Genomic DNA, 24,083 nt, shown 5'->3' on the forward strand with positions numbered 1-24,083 from the left:
TGGTCCCTTGCAGTTTCCCAAGTTAGGTTAGTGATGTGAAATTCTCCTGCCCCTGGCCCTACCTCCTTCCCTTTCCCAGCCGCGCAGAAGGCAGTTTGCTGGTTGTCTTCCCCAATTCTTCTCCAAGTAGGTTGTGTTTACTCCCCAAATCCCTGAGCCAGAGGTGGGGGTGCCTACACTCCCAAACCCTGAGTATCCACGTTCCTCTGCTGTTTGTAGTCTCTTGTGCTGTGCCTGTAGTGGCACCTGGGCGGGGGAGGACACTGCCCTTGTCTAGGTTTTTCTAAATGTCTTACTCAAGTTCCAGCCTCCAGCTTGTGAATCAACTGTCTCTTTTTTGACTTGTAAGCAAGTATTAAGCTTTGGGGCTGTGGGGAGGCCTGTGATGTGAAACAACTTTTCTTCCCTCCCCGCACATTGTTGTAAATAACTTTTAACAGCCAAACCCCAGATTTGCACTTTTTTTTTCCCTAACTGCTAAAACCATTTTCTTCCCCCTGGTGTTACTGTAACATTTGGAAAAGGAATAAATGTCGTCCCTTAATAAAAACAAAACAAAATAAAACAGACTTTCTGGTTGGACTCGGCGACTATATTCCTATCTGGTTTCTGCCACGCCCCCTGGTGGTGGCTCTAGACCGAGCAGGAAAACTAATGAAGGCATTTGCCGAAGCGCGAGGTTGGTGACTCAGCTTCATTTACATACCCACAATGCATTGCCATCGGGATCTTGCCTACTTTCAAAAGGCTCTAGCCTTCTATTTCTTTTGACTCCCGCCCCCACTCGAAATCAGGATATTTTCACAGAAGTGTGTGAAATAATTGCAGAACTCACTCGTTGTTTGCGGGTAAATAGTTACCGTTGGTGCGTTGGGACTTCCAGTTAGCCGAGGACTGTGTGAGCGGCTATGACGGCATACTCTGGTTTCTCTTCAGAACGCATAAATCTTTCGCCTTTTACTAAAGATTTCCGTGGAGAGAAACAATTCCGAGTTTCTACCCAATTTTTTGAGGCCTTGTTTTATATAAGGCTAATAAATTTGTGCAAAGAAAAGAATGTCTTGTATTTTGGTGGATCTGTGCTGGTTAGTGTTACACGCTGCAGAGCAGAAAGTGATAACTCTGTTTTGACTTAGTTGTAGGCTGTTTTTGTGATGGTTTGTTAGTGTGACGTACGTGTGATTTCGGAATCCTGGCAAGCACCTGGAATTAACCTGGTTGGCGGAGCGGTATAATACAGTGGCGAGCTGTTTTTGCGGTTTTTGACCGTTGCTCGTAAACAACTGCAGTCCTCGGTGAGAGCAAGGTGTTGTGTCATGTTTCTCTGAGGTTGTCTTCAGGAGGCGAGCTTCGTGTGGACGGGGCAACTGGTGCTCGTGGAGTGCGCATGGTGTTCTGAGGAGGAAGTACCGTTCCTGGTTTGAGGAAGGCAGCGCGGGGGAAGGAAGAGAAAGAGGCGCAAGAGAAGTGACCCCCCACTTTCTAAGCGCGAGCGGCCTCACAAGTTATAAGGCATTCAAATACTCACAGAGCTTAAAAACGCGCTTTGTTCCTAGCGCTTCGGGTTTATCTTCTTGGAGACCACCAGGCATAATAAAGTTGAACTGCTTCTCGTGCACGGCACGCGGCCTGGCACAGAGCAGTCAGTCGTCCAGTAGACGGTTGCTCGCTGTAGATTATCCGCTTAACCTGGCTTTGGTTAGGTCGTGAATTCAAGTTCAGGCTTGGGCACATGTGTTTGCAAAGGATTGTTCAAGGCAGTACGTGAGCACCTCCGGGGAGACCCACCTCTCTGGGATTGTGGTTCTAACTGCTGCACTTGTGTAACTTGGCTTTTGTAAAAGCTTCAAAAAAATTGAAGTATAGTTGGTCGATGTTTGTATGATAAACATTCAAATATACACTTTCTGATGAGGTAGTTTAGCCTTAAAACTAGAACTGTTAAAAATAAGAAATTCGAGGAATTCCCTGGCAATCCCTGGACCAGTGGTTAGGGCTCCACGCTTCCACGGTAGGGGGCGCGGGTTTGATCCCGGTTGGGGAACTGAAACCCAGCAGGCCACTCGGCGCGGTGGAAAAAAAAAAACAAGAAACAAAGAAAAAAGAAAAAAAAAAAGGAAAGGCAATGCTCAAGATCATCTGTAGTTTTCCAATTTCTAATGTGGATGAAGACCGCAAGTAATTGCTCTAAATTTTAATTTTAGAAGTAAGCTTAGGGCTTCCCTGGTGGTACAGGGGTTAAGAATCCGCCTCTCACTGCAGGGGACACGGGTTCGAGCATTGGTCCCGGAAGATCCCCCATGCCGCGGAGCAACTAAGCCCGGGCAGCACAACTACTGAGCCCGAGTGCCACAAGCACTGGAGCCCGGGCACCTGGAGCCCGTGCTCGGCAACAAGAGAAGCCACCGCAGTGAGAAGCCTGCGCACCGCAGGGAAGACCCAACACAGCCCAAAATGAATACAATATATAAGTTAAACAGACAAGAAAAAGCTTATACTGCATGACAATCAAATGCAATATACAAACCTTAACTGAATCCTGAACAAAACCCAATAACACACCAAGGAAAGGAAGGCAGGAAGAAAGCAGAAGGTACACTTTTGGTGCCTTTGTGGAAATTTTAGGGTGTACTCTATTTCACGTGACAGTATTCAATTAATAATTGTATTTGTTTTCTTGCTGCTGTAACAAATTATCACACGCTTAGTGACTTAAAACAACTTCTGGACGGCAGGAGTCTAGAATTAAGGTGTTGACAGGGCTGCATTCTTTCTAGAGGCTTCAAGGGAGAATCTGTTCCCTTACCTTTAGAAAGCTGGCTTCATTCCTTGGCCTGTGACCCCTTCCTTGCAGTCCAAATCTCTTGCTTCTGTCGTGTCATCCCCTAACTCTGGAACCTCCTGCCGTATAAAGAGCCTCGTAATTACCTGGGGCCCACCTAGATAATCCAGGAGAATCTCCCCATCTCAAGATCCTTAATCACACCTGCACAATCCCTTTTACCGTGTGAAGTAACATATCTACAGGTTCCTGGGATCAGGATGTGGATGTATTTGGAGGCTACGACTCACACTACCACAATACTGATATAGTAATTATGTAGGAGAACGGCCTTATTCTTAGTAGAGACGTAATGTGAAATATTTAGCAGTGAAATGTCATGACATCTGAAACTTTCATAAAGCCCAGTAAACAGAGAGAGAAAAAGAAAATGTGTCATAGGTACTCATTCTTTCAACTTGTTGTAGTTTTGAACTTTTGGAAATAACAAGTTGGGGGAGAATAAATGGATAGTAATAAATTTTATGTAAGTATATTTGTTTTGGATATTTGAATTATACTTAAGTTTTACTTTTTATTTATTTATTTTGAAAAATATTTATTTATTTGGCTGAGACAGGTCTGAACTGCGGCACGCATGATCTTTAACTACGGCATGAGAACACTTAGTTGCAGCATGTGGGATCTAGGTCCCGGAGCAGGGATCGAACCCTGGCCCCCTGTATTGGGAGCACGGAGTCTTATCCACTGCACCACCAGGTAAGTCCTGAAAAGATACCTTTTGTGTAAAGAGTTGAAAGGAAGTCATGGAGTTAGCCACGCAGACACCTGGGGTGAGGGTTCTAGGAAGAGGACCTCTCTCAAGTGTTCAGCAGAAAAGTCTGCACAAAAGCCCTAAAGCGGGAGCTTGTTTTGTCAACTTCAAGAACCACACAGCCAATGTGTCTGGTGCCCAGTGAAGAAGAGAGAGAGAAGTAGGAGAGAGTTCAGAAGTCATGGGAGCCTAGATCACCCTGGAGGCCGTAACAGTAAGGGCTTGGGCTTTACTCAGTGAAATGGAGAGCCCTGCAAGGTTCTGAGCAGAGTGACAGAATCTGAAGTTTACAAGGACCACTCTGGCTGCTGTGCTGACAAAGAGAATGGGGCGGAAAGCAGAGTCATCTAGAAGAGAGATGATGGTGGCTTGGACCCGAGTATTAGCAATGGAGGTAGTGAGACATAGTTGGATCCTGGATATATTTGGAAGGTAGAGTCAACAGACAGGATGGATCCAGAGGTTAAAGAGAGACATCAAGGAGAACACCAGGATTTTGTTCTGAGTGGCAGGAAGGATGAGTTGCCGTCAGTTGAGTTGGGGAAGATGGCACAGGACTGGGAGTTCAGCTTTGGACACTGATGAAATACAAATGCATATTCTAAAGGGAGTCAAGGAAAATTTGAACATAAATAATTTTCTCTGCCCTTTGGCCTCCTCTCTTCCCTCTACTGTGCATTGCGTATCTGCACCATGCATCGACCCACCTCCCGGTGGGCAGAAATACCTGGTCAACTGTGAAGAGCAACCTTCTCCTGGTATCAACAAGATAACTCCTTAGGAGATAACCTTCCTCCTTGGTCTTGTAAGGGGCCCTGATGACCCCTGACCCATTACTTGCTTTGTAGGTGTCGATGTGAATTGTGTGAATGTCACTGTGTACGTCTTTTAACGTACAAAGCCCTGGATAACTGTGCTTTGACCTCTCACAGGCAGAACACTTCTTGAAGCTTTCCGAGAGGCTGTTCCCGGCTCATACGCCGCAATTTGGCTCGAATAAAATTTTCCAGTGCTTTCTCAGATCGACTGATTAAATTTTTCGTCGACAACACCATGAGGTAGAAATGTTTAGCTGGAAATAGAAACGTGGGAGTCGTTGCACAGAAGTGGTATTTAAAGCAATGGAATCACCAGGGTGTAAAGGTAGGGAAGAGGCTCCAGGTCAGAGTCCTGCCTCACTCCACCTTGAAGGCAGCTGGGTTGAAGAGGAGGAATCAGCAAAAGAGAATGAAAGGAAGCAACCGGAGAGGCAGGAGAAAAACCAGGTGGGTGTGGTGTCCTGGAGGGGAGAGCGCAGGGGCCAGCAGGGAGCTGAGGTAAGGCCCGCTCCACAGGCTGTGCCCTTGAATCTTCTGCGACGTTGGTGGTCCTTCCCCTCAGACCAGCGTTTTACCTTGGTGAGCAGAGGCACCCCGACCCGTCATCATAACTCTCACTAGATCGCCCTCTGCCCTCCACACACGGACACCAGATAGATAGCAAGACCGTTTGTTTATTGAACCCTTCCCAGCCAGCTCTCCTTTTCCCCTTCTGGCGGGCAGATCCCCAGCCTCCCACCAAGGGCCAAGAAGAGTCAACCGGAGCTTGGCCCTGGCTCCTTCCTCCTGCCAGGCTTCCCTGCCACACAGCCTGGGCTTCCTGGCTTGCCTTGGAGGCTCTGTTGCTCCTTTTCTCCCACAGCCTCCCTCTGGAAGTGTGTGATGTAGGCCACCTGACCCTGATTACAATGGCCAAAGTAAGAGCTCATGGTGCTGTCGGAGAGGCCACTGAGATGCAGCTCTGGGGACAGGGAGATGAGCCTGAGTGTGGGTGCCGCCGCACCTCTGCTCCAGCCCCCTCACACCCCACTCACCTTTGGTGACATTGACTTCGTTGGCCGCCAAGATGTCTGCCTGATTGCTATCTATTCTCCTGTACAAGTCCTCGGCGTTGCCCTGAGGACAGGAGCAAGGGGAACTGGGCTGGATGCCAGGGCAGCCTGGACTTGGAGTTGGGCGTGGGCACATGGAGGTTGCAGGCTGCGGTCAGGCTCTTAGCCTGACTGGAAGGGCAAGAAAGGGGACGGAAGGATGCCAGGTGGAGAAGCCCAAGCCAGGGCAGTCCCTCCCGCTGCCGGCCCCGAGGCCGATCTGTGTGTGGGGTGTACAGGGGGAGGGGCCGTGTGCTGGGCTGTGCACAGGGGCACTGTTGTGTCCCGCGGGGCGCAGCGGGGCGGGAGCACTTACACGGAAGAGCTTGTAGAGTTCCTCCCCCATGGACCTGCGCACGTGCTCCTCCACCACTGGGAATAACTGCACATAGTACTGCGTGGGCGGGCGAGGGGGCGTGACTGCCGTGCCCACGCGCTGTGCCTGCCGCGCCGCCCTGCCGCCCGCCACCCGGCCACCCAGCGCACCTCTAGCGTGAGGCTGGCCTCCCGCTGGCTGTTGCTGTGGTCCATGTTGCCCATGGCGGCCATGAGGCTGTGCACCACGCGCAGGTGCAGCATCTCCTCGGCCAGGCTCGTGTTGCCTCGCGCCAGGATCCTGGGGTGGGATGGCGTGGGGTGGGGGTGGGATTCGTGCTGCGGCGGCCCCGTGGGACACTCCAGCGGCCGGAGCGCTCTTGGGGGCCCGCGGGCAGCGCCGGAGCCTGGCTTGCCGCATCTGCCCACTACCTGCTGCCCGCTTACCTGATGGCCTTGGCGGCCGCGGCCTGCTGCAAGAACCACGGCAGGTGGGTGGTGAGCTGCAGAACCGAAGAGTCTGGAAGAGGGAGGAGTGGCCGTGAGGCTGGAGGAGCCCTCGTCCTCGTCTTCCACCCTGCCCTGTCGGGGTCCACCACCCCGATCGCAGCGGATCCTTACCGCTGACGATCTGGGACTGCTGTTTGCTGGTCTCCTTGAAGGACGGTATCAGCAGCGCCACGAGGCCCTTGAGCAGCGCCGGGCACACGTCGTAGTTGACCAGGTCCTTGATCAGCTCGATGGCTGGGGAAGGCAGGGGCGCTGGAGAGGCCCGCCGCTCCACTCCCCGCCCTCGCCCTCGCAAGGAAGCAGCACCCCCTCCCCCCCAACTCTTTATCGACCTTTCTTAGCACCTCTTACTGGCCAGCACTGTGCCAGGCGTGGGGGGAGCTGGGCTGCAACCCCTCAGACCTGCCCTTCTGGAGCTCTTGGTTAGAGGGGAGAGGGAGGAGGAGGCCGAGGCCCCCTGGGACTCACAGAACCAGCCAGAGCCGGAGGAAGAAGGTTGGAGGCTTAGAGGCTGAAAAGAGCTGGAGGCCCCACAGAGGTAGGGCCGGCAAAGGGCTTTGAGGAATCTAGAAGGTTTCCTGGAGGAGGGAAGGACGGCGGGTCTTCACAGGGAGACAGGATGGGGAAAGACAAGGGGTGAGGGGAAGGCAGAGCTAGTGGGTGGGGATGTGTAGCAGAAAATGAGAAAGGAGGCGAGGCTGACAGCAGTTTAGAGAAACTTTCCTTTCTGACGGACCCTTATTGAGGCCTTGTTTGCCTAGGCTCTGTGCTGAGGGCTCTCCGTTCAGAGTCCCAGTGACGATCCCTGTGACCAAGGAGCTTCATTTTGCAACAGCATGATGACTTATCCCTATTGGACATTTGAAGGAATGAGGCACAGAGAGGTAAAGCACTTGCCATAAGGTACCACAGCTAGGAAGTGGTGGAAGCAAAAGGAGGGAAAGATTCGGTTAGGAAGGAGGAGGGGACTAGAATTTAAAGAGGGCATTTTCTGTGGCTGCTTCGCAGTCATTCATTCCATCTAGCATTGACTCAGCCTTTCGGCCAACCTGCATAGGACACGTCTTGTGCCCGGTGAACAGTTTGGTGACAAGTGCTATAAAAGGGGTCGGTGGGCTGTGGGAGAGCCTGGGAAGATGGCAGAGGACTGAATATTTTTGTAAAGAGAAAAGAACCCCAGACAGGCAGAGCTGGTAGTGGGCAGGTAATGTGGTGTGATAGGACAGCGGGTAAACACAAGTGCTTGCTGCATGGAAGACGGGGCTTAGAAATGAGCTGTCCCCCCAGCTGCAGAGTCAAGTGCCGCTGGCCTTTCCACCTACTTCGAGGGCACAGTTGTTTCCCTGACTAGCTCATCTGCATACCAGAATGCAGTGTAGACTACGTGAGAAATATTAACAGTATTAACTGTTTGAAAAACAAAAAATAATGTTTTAGTTTCTTTTTAAAAAATTTAAAAAATCTATTTATTTAAGGCTGCGTTGGGTCTTTGTTACTGTGCACGGGCCTTCTCGAGTTGTGGTAAGCAGAGGGGCTACTCTTTGTGGCAGTGCACGGTCTTCTCCTTGAGGTGGCTTCTCTTGTTGTGGCGCACTGGCTCTAGGCGCGGGGGCTTCAGTAGTTGTGGCCCTCGGGCTCAGTAGTTGTGGCGCACGGGCTTAGTTGCTCGGCGACATGTGGGATCTTCCCGGACCAGGGCTCGAGCCCGTGTCCCCTACGTTGGCAGGTGGATTCTTAACCACTACGCCACCAGGGAAGTCCCACCTTTTATTTCCTTGTCAGGAGCTTTTACCCAGTAAGAACATGTTTAGGGGTCATTCTCTACAATGGAAGACAGGTTTTTGTTGGCAGGTACAAAGGCACCACAAACGTTGGGGGACCAACGAGTATATGGGAGGATGGGCATGCATGGTACACACATACACGTTCCTCCCCAGTTTAAGGAAATCTTTTGTGTCTTGGCAAAGACTTTCGTGGAGAGAAACACTTGAGAATTGGTAGTGGAGTCTTTTGAGGTTTTACTTAAATAAGGGTAAGTATGTGGGATTTCAAAGACAAATGGCTGATGTGTAGAACTAGAAAGAGGTGCGTAGTTAAGAGATAGAAGATGCAGCCAACTTGTTGTTTTAGAAAGCAGTTCCAAGTTTAAGTTGTAGGTTGGGAACTGCGTTCTCTGATTCCCTGCCCCCAGCTGTAAGTGAGGCTCTAGAGAAGTTATATAGCAATCTTACTCATGAACACAGATGCAAAAATTCTACACAAAATATTAGCAAATTGAGTCTAGCAGTGTGTAAAAGGAATAATGTGCCATCTAGCAATGCACATATATGATCTTAATAGAAAGAAAGTTTGAGAAAATTGAATCTCAGTGTGGTAAGAGCTATCTACCAAAAACTATAGCAAAGGTCATACCTAATAGATGAAACCTTGGAAACTTTCCGTCTTAGATGAGAAGGCAACGTCCCACACATTCCTCTCCACAAAATCTTTAGTAAAAGGTAAAAGACAAGTGATCTGGGACTTCCCTGGTGGCACAGTGGTTAAGAATCCGCCTGCCAATGCAGGGGACACGGGTTCGAGCCCTGGCCTGGGAAGATCCCACGCGCCGCGGAGCAACTAAGCCCGTGCGCCACAACTACTGAGCCTGCGTGCTAGAGCCCGCAAGACACAACTACTGAGCCCACGTGCCTCAACTACTGAGCCAGCGCTCCACAACAAGAGAAGCCACTGCAACGAGAAGCCCACGCACCACAACGAAGACCCAAAGGCAGCCGAAAAAACAAAAAAGGACAAGTGATGTGAAGAGAGACCAGAGTACACTTAGCTACATTTGCCACTCTCTCCTTAACTGATTGTAACTCTCCAAGACTGGTGTCTATTCCTATGCTATGGCCGCTCCTCCAGGAAAATCTGTGAAAGGGATTTTTGGAAAAGATGTACTCTCTTTTTCTAATCTCTGGAAGAGTTTAAGACTAGAAATTTTTCTTGAATGTTTGATCGAATTCTCTGAAGCTTCTGGTCTTACGGAAAAAATTAATTATTGATTCATTTTCTTTAATGCTTAGAGGACACTTTGGGTTTTCTACTTCTCGAGTATGTTTTGGTAAATTATATTTTCTCTCTCTTTTCATCTAAATTTTCAAACATATTGCAAGAAGTTTTCATTATGTTATTAAAAAATCATTTTAATGAATGTACCATCTATAATGATGTCTCCTTTTATAGTCATCATATTGATTATATGGGTTTTCCCTTTTTGCATCAGTTCCATTTACCCCCAAGTCCCATGGGAGTAACACAGATGAACGCCTGCTTATGCAATGGATTTTATTACAAAGAGGAACCCTGATTTCAGAGAACCTGAATGTTATATAGCAGTCAGTAAGCATGCCTGCCCTTTGCTCTAAAGGGGAAATTATCTTTCTTTTCTTTTTTTTATGGACTTTATTATTATTTATTTGTCTATTTATTTATTTGTTTATTTATTTATTTATGGCTGCATTGGGTCTTCGTTGCTGCACGCGGGCTTTCTCTAGTTGCGGCAAGCGTGGGCTATTCTTCATTGCAGTGCACGGGCTTCTCATCGTGGTGGCTTCTCTTGTTGCAGAACATGGGTTCTAGGTGCGTGGGCTTCAGTAGCTGTGTCACGCAGGCTCAACAGTTGTGGCACACAGTCTTAGTTGCTCCGTGGCATGTGGGATCTTCTCGAACCAGGGATCAAACCTGTGTCCCCTGCATTGGCAGGCAGATTCTTAACCACTGCGCCACCAGGGAAGTGTCGAAACTATCTTTATTTTCCAACGCTCTTTGCTAAACAAACATCCTTGAAAAGATAGTCTGGAACAAAGAACTGTAATTATTTCATTTACAAGGTATGCAGAAATGTGAAAGACCTGTAGAGAATTGTCTCCTAGGATTATTTTTCTTTTGCTAGAAGTAATCCTTTAGCAGACACAGTGGCTCTGTTCCTGAATTTAGGGGGAAAGCATTAGTCTTTCGTTATTAAGTATAATGTTAGCTGTAGATTTCTTTTTGTAGATGCTTTTTATCAACCTGAGGAAGTTCTTCTCTCACCCTTTCTTTTTTTCCTTCCTTTTATTTTATTTTTTTCCCCTGTGTGCCTCATGGCTTGTGGAATCATAGTTCCCCAACCAGGAATTGAACCTGGGCCCTTGGCAGTGAAAGTGTGGAGTCCTAACCACTGAAGCACCAGGGAATTCCCGGGGAAGCTCTTCTCTAGTCCTATTTTTCTGAGGATTTTAAATTACGAATGAGCTTTGAATTTTGTCACATGCATTTTCTGCAATGATTGATATACAATAATGTGATTTTCCTTCTTTAGTCTGTTAATTTGCTAGATAAAATTGGTTGACTTTAGGGTATTGAACCAGCCTTGTATTCCTGGAGTGAACCCAGTTGGTCTCAGCCTGTTCTTCCCAATCAAAGAATCAAAGAGTTACTCTCCCATGCGGAAGATCCTCAAGGATGTGTAGTGCCACCTCTTCCAGTGCTTGGTACTCTGGGGACAGGCCTCTGGGACAGCCCCTTTCCTCTGTGGGCCAACCTGATTCAGAAACAGCTGGCCACTGCTTCGGCACTTTCTCTTTCATCCAGGCCTCCTGGGATAGCCCTCATAATCCCAACTACACCCAACGCAACCTCTTATTGCTCAGATATGTTTCTAATCTGGAATCACAGAGCCAGCAACCCTGTGGAGGGAAAGGGTCCAGGACACTGAGCCCCCCTGTCTTCACCCATATGCTCTCCCACCTGGATAAAAATGCAGCCTAGGATGCCTCTGGCCACTTGGCAGCTATAGCCTGGTGCTATAATCTTCCTCACTTGTTCTTTTATTGTTTGATTGTGAAACCTTTTCTTCCTTTTTCTTGAATTAGTGCTGCTTGGTTTTGGGGTCTGAGTGGTTGGCTCCTCCTCATATCTGACTATAGGGGCATGGTCAGCTGCAGCACAGCTCTCAGTAGTAGCTGGGCTCTTCCCAGGCACAAGTACTAAATGATTGAGCCTTCACTGATTATGTAGCTGCTCCTTGATTATGAATGGGGATCCTTGGCAAAATGAAGATTTATTCACTGAATCATTGTTGTGTTTTTGGGTTTTTTTGGCTGTGCCACTCAGCTTGTGGGATCTTAGTTCCCCGATCAGGGATCAAACCCGGGCCACGGCAGTGAAAGCACCGAGTCCTAACTGCTGGACCGCTAGGGAATTCCCCAATGAATCACTTTTTTAAAAAAAAATAAACTTATTAATTTACTTTTATTTTTGGATGTGTTGGCTCTTTGTTTCTGCGTGTGGGCTTTTTTCTAGTTGTGGTGAGCGGGGCCTACTCTTCGTTGCGGGCTTCTCATTGGGTGGCTTCTCTCGTTGCAGAGCACGGACTCTAGGCGCGTGGGCTTCAGGAGTTGTGGCCCTCGGGCTCAGTAGTTGTGGCTCACGGGCTCTAGCGCACAGGCTCAGTAGCTGTAGCGCACGGGCTTAGTTGCTCCGTGGCATGTGAGATCTTCCCAGACCAGAGATTGAACCTGTGTCCCCTGCATTGGCAGGCAGATTCTTAAACACTGTGCCACCAAGGAAGCCCCCACTGAATCACTTTTGATTGAGTTTTAAATTTCACAGGTGACACTGTTTACACCCAAAGTGGAAGTGCTAGTCCCTGCCCAGATATCTCCACAAGAACCACAGCCAGTTACAACTCTATACACCGGGCAAATTACTCAGCATAGCTGACTCATTCAGAAAGCAAAGGGAACAGGAGACCGCTGCCATTGGCAGCTTTGCCTGAAGCCTGTGGTGTTGACAACACCCAACTGTCCTAAATTGAAGCAGCCACTGCTTTATTCATTGGCTGATTCATTCATCTAACAAAATGATTATTGAGCAACTTCTCTGTGCCGGATCCCTGGGCTATGAGGAGGACTAACATACAATCCCTGCCCTCAGGGACCACACAGTCCATTGGAGAGTACCAGTAAAGAAACTGGCATTTATGATTTGGTGTGAAAAGAGCCATGGGAACACAAAGGAAGCCAGGCTGGTGTGAGGGCCTGTTGAGGTCGTGGGGGATAGAGAATCAGGAGAAGACTTCCCTGGAGAAGGTGGCAGGTGAACTGGCAAGGCCATGGGGAGGAGAGAAGGACTGGGAGGGAGAATGTGGCGAGTGCCATGTTGGATGGTGTGTGCCACTCTGGTAGCCAGGCAAACAGGGAGGTGTGGCTGGGATGCAGCACGGTGGGTCATGGAGTGAGAGCTAAGGCTGTGTAGGCAGGCCAGCCCCAGCTTCTGGAGGCTTTGCATGTGCCAACTACCCTGTAGAGGAGATGTTTTCTCATCTTTCATTTCAGGGAAGACTAAGACTCAGAAAGATTGACAAGCTTGCCCAAGTTCAAACAGCTAATGAGTAGTGAAATAACTCTGTTGGATTCTAAACCTCATATTCTTCACCGTTAAACTAAGCTCCACGGCAACCTCTCTGGTGGAGGACCAGGAAAATAGACTGTGTGGGTACCATGCTGGAGAGATGGAGATCAGTGTAGATGTGAGAAATACAAAGACCTGAATTATAGCAGTGGAGACAGAATGGAGAAGGCAAAACAGGTCTGAATGATATTAAGGAATTAGAGTTGACTGGTCTTGTTAGAAGTTGGTTTAAGGTGGGAAGCAGGAAGAGATGACAATTACCCACATGTCTAACCTGGGTGATTGGATGCTTTTTGCTGAGATTGGGACCTCGGAGAATGACAGGTTTGGAGCAGGAATACCAGGAGTCTAATTTTTTTTTAACACCTTTATTGGAGTATAATTGCTTTACAATGGTGTGTTAGTTTCTGCTGTATAACAAAGTGAATCAGCTGTACCTATACATATGTCCCCATATCCCCTCCCTCTTGTGTCTCCCTCCCACCCTCCTTATCCCACCCCTCTAGGTGGTCACAAAGCACCGAGCTGATCTCCCTGTGCTATGCAGCTGCTTCCCACTAGCTATTTTACATTTGGTAGTGTATATATGTCAATGCCACACTCTCACTTCGTCCCAGCTTACCCTTCCCCCACCCCGTGTCCTCAAGTCCATTATGTACATCTGTGTCTTTATTCCTGTCCTGCCCCTAGGTTCATCAGAACCATTTTTTTTTTTTAGATTCCATATATATGTGTTAGCATACGGTATTTGTCTTTCTCTTTCTGACTTACTTCACTCTGTATGACAGCAGGAGTCTAATTCTGAACATGGTCAGTGACATCCAAGGGGAGATGTCCAGAAGGTAGGTGGGTATGAGGGTCAGGCTCTCGGGCTCAGGAGAGAGGTCTGAGCTGCACAGTGGTCACTCAGCCACTCTGCACTTCATCCATAAAATGGGAATAATAGTGATATCTGCCGCATCAGCTTGTTGTGAGGACTAAATGAGTAATGAGCTAGAGCAGTACTCAGTATATAGTCAATACTCTATAAAAGTGAGCTATTATTGTTTCTACCATTCTGGGTGGTAATTAAAACCATGGGAGTGGATGAGGTACCACAGAATCAAAAGGAAGAGAAGAGAAGAAGACCTGGCATTGATTCCTAGGAGAAAAAGAAACCAACACTTAAGGGACTGGTGGAGGAAAAGGGATGTATGAAGGGCTGAGAAATAGTTTCCAGAGAGATAGGAGGAAGACAGGAAAGTGTGGGGTCTGGGAAGGAAGGGATCAGAGTCCTCAGGGAGGAGGGTGGGATCAGGAGGGTTTGTAGTTTGAGAGTTCATGCCCAGTGAGGCTGAGAAGCAGCTCTGCAGGACCTATGCCCATTCATTGGACAAATAACAGATTGGGTATGTGTCAGCTACAGTCAGCACCAGTGCTGACTGAAACTGCAGTAAACAAAACAGATGCAAGGAGCATGCCACCGACACTCGATGGAAACTGGAGTGCAAGGGGAAGGATCCCTCCAATCCAAAGAGGAACCACGGAACCCACAGCCTGTCAGCACCAGAAGAAAGCTCTGTGATCACCTGTCTGATAGATGCAGAAACCCAGAACAAAGACTTGCCCAGGGAATTGCAGTGAATGGGAGACAGAGCTGTAGCACCAGGCTTCGTATTCATGTGGCAGACATGCCTCAGAAATGGCATGGCACCTGGGAATTGTGGCTCTGTCAGGCAACCGTTGCCAAGGCACTCAGCACTGATGAGGTTGGTTTTACAATTCTTTGCTCCTAGAGCCTGGGAAAACCAGTGCCCCCGTTCTTTGTCCTCACATCCAGACAAGACTGCCACCTGCTGGCCACACTAAAGAAGTGCACCTCAGTGCCATCCATACACAGCTTTGCTTCCTTTTACAGCAGAGTTGAGGGTATGAATAAGTTGGGCAAATTGCACTGTTGTAAGGAAAAGACCAGTGCCAGGCATCTTCCTGACCAATTACATCCTGCCTTTGATTTCTGTACATTTCTCCACCTCTTTTACCAAATCCTGTTCAAAGCCCAAAGTTGAAACATTAAAAATATATTTTATGCAGTATTTTGTTTTAAAAAGCCAGGCAAGGGACTTCCCTGGTGGCGCTGTGGTTAAGACTCCGTCTGCCAATGCAGGAGACGCGGGTTCGAGCCCTGGTCCGGGAAGATCCCACATGCCGCGGAGCAACAAAACCCGTGAGCCACAACTACTGAGCCTGTGCTCCAGAGCCAGCCAGCCACAACTATGGAGCCCGTGTGCCACAACTACTGAAGCCCACGCGCCTAGAGCCCATGCTCCACAACAAAAAGAAGCCACCGCAGTGAGAAGCCCGCGCACCGCATCGAAGAGTAGCCCCCGCTCGCCGCAACTAGAGAAAGCCCGGGTGCAGCAACGAAGACCCAACGCAGCCAAAATAAATAAATAAGTAAATAAATAAACTTATTAAAAAGAAAAAAAAGCCAAGCAACAAGGTAATTAGTGTTATGTGCTATGGTGGTATACCTGTTGCTGAATCAATAATTACCAAGGTGTGTCTCCCACTGGTATCTGCCCTTCTGGGCTGGTCTCGCCAAGCCCAACCAGCCTGTGTGCTGGTGCTTAGAAGCATCCCTGTCGAGCGGCACACCCCACACCAGGTGCAGGGTGGGGTGAGGGGAGACAGTATCAGGCCCTGGCGGACACAGTGTTTAGGGCCAGGCCAACTGGGCAATTAGAAACAAGTTTTTCCCAAGGACTTTCTATTTTTAAAAAACTCTGGAAGACTGTATAATAAAACTTATAAATGCTAAGTTAAGTGTCGCAGTTGAAGGGCTCATGTAATTTTGGAGAAATAATGTATCTTTTAAAAACATTCAGTAGGTTTTTATGTGAAACTGTCCTTTAGTGTCAGAGCCTTGTGACCGTTGTTCATTGAAGTTACACAAGACCTGTGCCTCTTACACAGCAGGAAAGGCTGACACTACTCCCCGTGTCAACTCAGAGGAGGAAACAAGGGCACAAGGTTCTACGGGGCAAAAGCTGTAGTTTAAAAAATGAAATCTTTTAGTATTTGCTTGACCTTGTGAAGGGCATGAAGCTGAGACACATAATTTTTAAAACTATGTTTTATTGTAATAATAATGATGTTGTCTATCCTCAGGTTTTGTGTGCTGCTCCAAACTGGTAAAAACAAAGAAGAAAGTCTTGTTCTCGTAACACTGGGGAGACAAGAGTGTGGTGGTGAGGAGATGGGTGCAGGAGTCAGACTGTCTGGGTGACCCACAACTTTCCAGCTTAACATCTTTGAGACTTTGGACAGGCTATTTAATTGCTCTGTGCCTCGGTTTCCTCACCTGTAAACCAGGGATGATAATACTACGTACTCCTCAGAATTACCCTGAGTGTCACTGGAGATGATGAAAGAGCTAGAACAGTGCCTGGCACATAGTCATCCTCAGTCACTGGTAGTGATCACCAGTTATTATTACTATGATTATTGCTTCTGTAACAAAGTTCTAGGACAGCAGGGACTTTGTTTCATTTGTCACTATATACACAGTGCCCAGCCCAGTGCCTGCTCTTGTTGAATAAGTAAATGAATGAATGAAAAACTTAAGTTATTTAAAAGTAAACCAACAAAGTACATTATCAAAAAAGTGAAAAGATAACAACAGAATGGGAGAAACCATTCTAGTATCCAGAATACATAAAGAACTCTTAAAATTCAACAGCAAAAAGACAACCCAAGTTTTAAAATGGGCATAGGATTTGAATAGATAGTTCTTCAAGGAAGAAACATAAACATCAACAAGCACACGAAAAGACGTTCAACATCTTTAGTCATTAGGTAAATGCAAATCAAAAACTGCAATGAGGTACCACCACTCCACATCCACTAGGATAGCTATATATATATATTTGGACAATAACAAGTGTGGGCAAGGATATGGAGAAATTGGAACACTCAAACATTGCTGGTGGGAATGTAAAATGGTTCAGTTGCTGTGGAAAACAGTTTGATGGTTCCTCAAAAGATTAAATGGAATTACCATATGACCTGGCAAATCCACTCCTAGGTGTATACCCAAAAGAACTGCAAACAGGCACTCAAACAAATACATGTGCATGTATGTTCATAGAAGCTCTATTCACAATAGCCAAAAGGTGGAAACAGCTCAAATGTCCATCAGCAGATGAATGGAGAGACAAATTGTGGTATATCCATACAATGGAATATTATTCAGCCATAATAAAGAACAAAGTACTGGGATTCCCTGGTGGTCCAGTGGTTAGGACTCAGCGCTTTCACTGTGGTGGCCTGGGTTCAATCCCTGGTCGGGGAACTAAGATTCTGCAAGCCGTGCAGTGCAACCGAAAAAGAAAAGAAAAGAAAAGAATAAAGTACTGATACATGCTACCACGTAGATGAACCTCAAAAACAGTATGCTAAGCAAAAGAAGCCTGATACCAAGTTCATATATTGTATGATTCCACTTTTATGAAATATCTGGCATAGGTGGATCCATAGAGACAAGATTGATGGTCTCCAGCAGGTGAGGGGAGGGGTGGTGGTCAGGGTAGGTCCCTGACTAGGAATCAAAGCCCGGCCCCCTGCATTGGGAGTGCGGAGTCTTAGCCACTGGACCGCCAGGGAAGTCCCAATCACACTTCTTAGTATTAGGAATCTACATAACTTCACAGAACAAAGAACCTCAGGAAAATTAACAACGATGTTCTTGCCCATCGCCAGTCTCTCCAGGTCTCTGGAGGACAGGGGAAGAGATGTCACACATTTGAAGACTCGTCTGTGTCTGTCCTGTTTGGTCACTTAGGGCCACTCTTTCCCTGCACTAACATTTCTAGAGGAGTCCACTGTGTCAGTGAATGCAGTTTGCTTAGGCATGAATCCTGCTGTTGTACTTTGTGGCTGATAAGCCACACTTCCAACTTCACTATAGGAAACAGGATCATTTTATGAGTGTGTCAAGTTAATCATAGGTTGTAGGTCAATTAGAAAAAAAAATTATTCTCCAAATGACCATTTTTCCAAATTCGCAAACATTTCCATTTTACCATAAACTTGTTTCTTAGAGCTATCTGTTAAATTTTCAGCAATTTTTATCAGATGGTACAGTGGTTTTAAAACATGTCCACAAAGTTTTTAGTATGTTTCCTTTCAAGAGGTGGCGCCCAATTCTTCTCCCCTTGAGTGTGGGCTCAACTTAGTGACTGGCTTCCAATGAACAGAGTGAAACAGGAGTGACATGTGCAACTTCTGAGATTAGATAATGAAAGATATTGGGGCTTCCTCTTTGCTCTCTCTTGCATCACTCGCTCTGGGAGAAGCCAGCTGACATGTCAGGACACTCAAGCAGCCCTATAGCGAGGTCCACATGGTGAAGAACGGAGGCTTCCTGCCAACAACCAGCACTAACTTGCCAGGCGTGTAAGTGAGCCACCCTGGAAGCCTGTCCTCCAGACCAGATCATGCCTTCGGATGACTACAGCCCCAGCTGACCGCCGGACTGCAGTCTCATGACACACCCTGAGCCAGAATCATTCATTTAAGCTGCTCCCAGATTCCTGACCCACAAAAACTGTGGGAGATAATAAATGTTTATTTTTTTTTAGTCACTGGGTTTTAGGATAATTTGTTATATAGCAATAGGTAATGAATATAGATGGACAGATTTAACAGCTTTTGCGGATTTCTGCAAAGTTTGAATATAATGCCTTTCATGTGGCCTTCATAGCAGCATTTTAAGGAATCTTCATTTGTCTCTGCCCAAGCTCTCTGTAGCTGCAGTGGCAGGGAGTAGGGGCAAGGAGGGGGGACCTGGTGAGGAAACTTGCTGGAGGTCACCATGCTACATGGCCTAGACTGCCCATCCTTGGGAGAAGAGGGGATGGGGAGGGGGTGGGGCAGAGAAAGGGAGGGCAAGGGTCAGAGAAGGGGACCAACCAAGGGCAGAAAGTGGTACTGAGGGGCCGAGAGAGGCTGAGACCCCTGAGAACTCAGAAGTTCCGGCTTCTCCCAGCTCTCCTAGGCCCTACCAATACAACCAAGAGGAACTGCTATGCACTTTAAATATTTTAAACATTTAAAGTAAACATTTTCAGTAAATTGGTAATTTGGTGAATTGGGTACTCAGCAAATTGGTCATCTGGCCAGTTGATTTTTGGGTAAGCATACACTTGGCAAATTAATTTACAATAATTTGTCTGTTTCTAATTAAGTCATACATAGTAATTTTTATGTTCCTAAGGTAATAATTTATTTGTAACAGATACTAATATATGTACACACACATATATTTCAAATTCCCAACAGAATTAATTTCTCCTTCCAAAAAATGTTGTGACTTTGACATTTCTCTTCTCCAGGGAGGGGGACCAGTGAGTGAATACTTCTGTGGCTTTAGACTGCTTGTCATGATTAAGTCCCTGCCTGCCACTAATTCCATTATAAATCGAGATAAATTCCAGGCAGGACCACTTTGGAGAAGTCCTCCCTTAATTTTAATTTTGACTCTTTTAGACTGAATGGAATCATCATTAAAAGAAGTTCTGAAGTCTTAATTCCATGAAAAAAAACCCAAAAACAAACAATCCTCAGAAATTAGCAGATGTAAGTGTCAGAACCCTTTCCCTGGTTATTTCTACTTCAAAGTGAAGAACAGACAAGAATGGGCAATCAGAATCTGCTGCAGTGGGGACCAGAAAGCCACTACTTGGTCCCAGGTTTCCTCTTCCACTCTTTTGTAGGAACCTGGAAGGGCAGGGCTTTCCCCACGACCTTCAACGTGGGGCTCCCTGACCCACCCCTCCTCCAGGGGCCCCTGCATGGGTATGGAGGAGATGTAATGTTACAAAACCCAGCTTGGCCAGACAAACGTATTTCAGGAAACTGCGTGAAAATATGGAGAAAGGGGAGAAAAAGGAAGAAAGAGAAGCTTATCCCACCTAGACAGACATGGAGCCACCACAACATATGTGCCCCACACGGCCCACTGCAGTGGTTTTAAAACTTGGCCACAAAATCATTTGATCCCCCTCCCATCAAGATGTGGGATCTACTTGCTTCCTTTGAATCTGGCCAGGAAGTGATGCTATGTGACTTAAGAAGCTAGGTTGGGCTTCCTTGGTGGCACAGTGGTTAAGAATCCCCCTAACAATGCAGGGGACACAGGTTCGATCCCTGGTCTGGGAAGATCCCACATGCCGCGGACCAACTAAGCCCCTGCACCACAACTACTGAGCCTGTACTCTAGAGCCGCGAGCCACAACTACTGAGCCCGCGTGCCTAGAGCCTGTGCTCCGCAACAAGAGAAGCCACTGCAATGAGAAGCCCGTGCACCGCAACGAAGAGCAGCCCCCGGTCGCTGCAACTAGAGAAAGCCTGCACACAGCAACAAAGACCTAACACAGCCAAAAATAAAATAAATAAAATAAATAAATTTATTATTAAAAAAAAAACCTAGGTCAGGAAAGGCTATGCAGCTTCAGTCTGCAATGTCTTGGAAGCTCACTCAGGATTCCTCTTGGAATCTGGCCACCAAGCTGAGAGAAGCCTAAGCTACAGGGAGAGGCCACATGTAGGTGCTGCAGTGCACAGTCCCAGCTCTGAGTCCCACCTTCAAGACCCAGAAGATCCCAGCCTCCTTGTGCTGCTCAAGGCTTGGTCTTGGGTGAGGCAAGTGAAACATTTGCCTCTGATGCAAAACTTAAGGGAGAGATCAAAATCCAGTAATCAAGATAGATACTTTTTAATGCAATTTAAAAAATCAATGCAAAAAAAAAGAATGAAGAACGACCTATCAAAATGTTAAATAAAAACAGTAAGAGTGCCATGTGGAGCCATATTGGAGCCCGAGACAAAAGGAAAAATCAGTAAGAGTGATCCTCACTCGGGTTCCTGCTGTGGTCCCAGCTGTCTTCCAGCTGAGGCCCCAGGAATCATGGAGCAGAGGTAATCCATCTCTGCTCTGTCGTGTTCAAATTCCTGACCTACATAACATGTGAGAATAAAATAGTGATAGTTTTACAACACTAAAACTGGGGTGGCTTGTTATAAGAAATAGGTAGCCAGAATACCTCCCCCCGCCCTCCCGCTCGAGAGCCTTATCATCTCCTACCTTCCTTCTCCTTTTCCTCCTCCGAACCTTGCGCCTTGGCCCTAAGAACTCTCAGAAAGTAAAGAGTCACTTAAGATACACAGCTTCCACTTAGCCATCTGGGCTGAAAAAACTAGGTATTTCAAATTTTATTCCCAATATGATGGAAGAAAATGGAAAAATGAGGAGCTAGAGGGGAACTTGGGGTCAAGGAGGTGGCCTGTGACGGGAGTAGGGACACTCTGTTGTAATGGGAAAGAGAGTAGAGGAGATGGGTGACAGGCCAGGCAGGTTGGTAGGTTTGGAGGGGGGAAGGTCTCAATGGAAAAGGAGGTGAGGTCATCTCCTGGCTCCTCCGTCACAGACGCCCACTGCGAGGGAAAGTGTCACCAGGCCCACCGAACCTCTCCACCTCCTGTTTTCACGGGACTCCCCCTGAGAATCCACTTTTCCTGGAGCCTTCTCAGGGAAGGATGTCGTCCCCCGCCCCATGCAGCACGCAGGGTAGAGAGCACGGCCTCCGTAACTTCCTCCTTCCAAACCATTTCTTTTTCTCCTCAAATACAAAGAAACAAACACAGACAAAACCCTAGTACTTGGCATAGTACTTGGCACACCACAGATGTTCAATTAATACTTGTTTTTAAAAAACAAGCCCTTATAAAGCTTAGTCCCTTCAGCTGTATCACTGGCTCCCCCTGATGTTGCCACCATCCTGGGGGAGCTCCACCTTGGTCTTGCAATTTGGTGTCCTCAAACTCAGAGAAATGCATCTCTGATCCTCTCCGGTCATCAGTGTTAGGCCCCACCTAAGACCTGTCAGACTTTCCCTCCCCTGCCTTTGGAGGAGTCGCCGTGAAAACTGAGAACCATATTCTTGCCCTTAACTTCCACTCCACCAATCGTGTGAAATAGTTCCCCCTGGTGGACGATCAATGCACATGCATGCTCTATATTCCCAGGGACACGAAGACTATTTTACTTCTTTTTTTTTTTTTGCGTGCGGAGCACAGGCTCCGGACGCGCAGGCTCAGCGGCCATGGCTCACGGGCCCAGCCGCTCTGCGGCATGTGGGATCTTCCCGGACCGGGGCACGAACACGTGTCCCCTGCATCAGCAGGCGGACTCTCAACCACTGCGCCACCAGGGAAGCCCACGAAGACTATTTTGAAGTGCCCGGTAAAAAAGAATAATTCTTTCATTCAACAGACATTTCTTGTACTCCTGTTACGAGTCTGGCTTATCCGAAATTATTTTGAGGTGCACAGTTTCACACCAGCAGACATCAAACCAAAAAGGCAGTGACAATTCATGCTCCTGCTGCCTCTGCCAGAGTCAGTTGTTACGTAATCAATGCAGCAGGACTCTAGATTGGGCCTGATATGGGAAGAAGCTGGGCCAGTTCAACTCTGGAGGACTTCATCAGCGAAACTGAAGCAAAGCCATTTTTGCATAAATTCATTCAACAAAATTCTACTGCACACCACACTTTATATGCCAGGCCCTGAGCCGGAAAAAGAGATGAATCAGACCCTGTCCCTGCCCTGAAGCTGCTCAGAGGGGAAGGCATTTAGGCAGGTAGTCACTAATACAGTGTGCATATGCAGGACTCCCTCCCTCCCTCACGCACTCAACAAACACCTACCAGGGACCTAACATACGCTGGGGACTGTGCTGGGGGTATAAGGACAAAAACTATGAGAGCTGCACGGAAACTGTGCACAGTCTATGTAAAGGGAAGTTACCATTCTGGAGATAACTGCTCCAATGGAGGCAGGTGCTGGCGGGGAGGAGGGAGCAAGATGGTAAAAAGGAAGGAGGCTGACATTTGGGCAGGGGTGACGGCAGGTCAGGGAAGCCCTCAGAGAAGAAACGCTTAAGGCGGGAAGTGGCGGAATGGTCACTTTGCCACGTGGAAGTTGGGTGAGGGGAGGGAGGTCACAGCGCCACTCAATCTAGTCTCCTCGGGGCTGTTTGATTAAGCCTCCTGACATGATTCCACCGCCAGCTCACCCCCTTGCTCCAATGCCAGCAACAACTCTCTGCTGCTGGGCCTGACCTTGACTTAGGTGCCTCTACCACTCCACCTGGCAACTCCTCCCCAGCTAGGAGGCTCTGCTCCAGCTGGTAACCGATTCCAACATAGCATTACTTCCCAACACAGGAGTCCATGTACCCTCGCAGGGGTCAAACAAATACAAAGTTGACAGTGCTGCTGAAGGAAAGATAAGGTGGGCATTCAATCTCAACACTGCCTCCAAAAAACAATCTAGGCTGGGAGTGAGCGCCAGGCCTTTGCTGATCCCCAGGGTCTCACTTGTTATACCTTAACCCTGGTACCGGCCTCCTCCCTCTGACCCTCCTAGGCTTCCTGGACCTGGGGCTCAGCCTGTCATCCTGGGCACAGAAATCCTGATATGTAGTGCCACCCAGACCCTTCCTGCCTTATGGGTCTCCCTGCCCTGGCCTCCTCGGCTGGGCCCATTCCCCCTTCATGTGCCATCTCACTCTCCACACCCAGGCCCTCCCCAGTCCTGTCCCTCCTCTCTCTTCCTGGGGCCTCTCTATCCTGCTAGATCAGCACATTCCATTTTGTTGTCTGAACAACTCCAGTCTAAAGTCTCCCTGTGGCTCTGGCCTGCTATTCCATCTGGCGTTCAAGGTGCTCCATGATCTGGTCCTGGCCTACCTTCCTAGGTCTTCCTAGACCGAGACCGCTACCAGACCTCCACCAAATGATCTCCATGCCACTCCCCAGACACATCTTGTACTTCCCTGTGTCTGGGCCTTCCTTTACACCATTCCCCTTTCCAGAATGCCCTTCTCTGCTTTCTACCTTCCCATTTTTCAAGGCTCAGCTCGAATACCACCTTCCCAGAGAACCCTTCCTTGATCTCTCCTGTTGAAAACAGAATCTCCCTTCTCTGAACCATCGGAAGAGCAGGGAAGGAAATAACATCCTGGAAACACCTGCCATGTGCTGCATGTTAAAAGCACAGGCTTTGGAGTCAGACAGATCTGGTTTGAGTCCGGTCAGCTGTGTAACTTTGGGAAGCATACTTAATCTCTCCGTGCTTCAGTGCTGTAGCTTGAAAAACATAAAAATGCCAACCCCCACCATTCATTCATTTGAACATCTGAATACCTAATATGTACCAGAATCTGTACTCTTGTGGTTATTTTGAGAATTAAATGGAGCAATGCATGGAAAGTG

At 47.8% G+C, this 24,083-nt stretch overlaps 1 protein-coding gene and 1 non-coding gene across 2 annotated transcripts in view; one reads left to right on the plus strand and one right to left on the minus strand.

Moving 5' to 3' along the window:
- The first annotated feature begins 916 nt into the window (after nt 1–916).
- Nucleotides 917–1,033, plus strand: LOC132594135 (U5 spliceosomal RNA). The gene has a single exon (XR_009560354.1). It is a non-coding gene; the product is annotated as a U5 spliceosomal RNA (small nuclear RNA).
- A 4,013-nt stretch (nt 1,034–5,046) lies between these two features.
- Nucleotides 5,047–24,083, minus strand: part of LOC115858290 (armadillo-like helical domain containing protein 1) — a 47,812-nt gene continuing 28,775 nt past the window's right edge. Inside the window, exons 8-13 of the mRNA XM_060306315.1 lie at nt 6,442–6,564; nt 6,268–6,340; nt 5,992–6,121; nt 5,822–5,899; nt 5,449–5,530; nt 5,047–5,375 (exon numbers count right to left, since the gene is read on the minus strand). Of these exons, the coding sequence (XP_060162298.1) occupies nt 5,170–5,375; nt 5,449–5,530; nt 5,822–5,899; nt 5,992–6,121; nt 6,268–6,340; nt 6,442–6,564 (692 nt within the window). The 3' untranslated portion in view covers nt 5,047–5,169. The remainder of the gene's footprint in view (nt 5,376–5,448; nt 5,531–5,821; nt 5,900–5,991; nt 6,122–6,267; nt 6,341–6,441; nt 6,565–24,083) is intronic.

The sequence above is a fragment of the Globicephala melas genome, chromosome 1 (genome assembly GCF_963455315.2).
Source record: "Globicephala melas chromosome 1, mGloMel1.2, whole genome shotgun sequence".
NCBI classification, from domain to species: Eukaryota; Metazoa; Chordata; class Mammalia; order Artiodactyla; family Delphinidae; genus Globicephala; species Globicephala melas.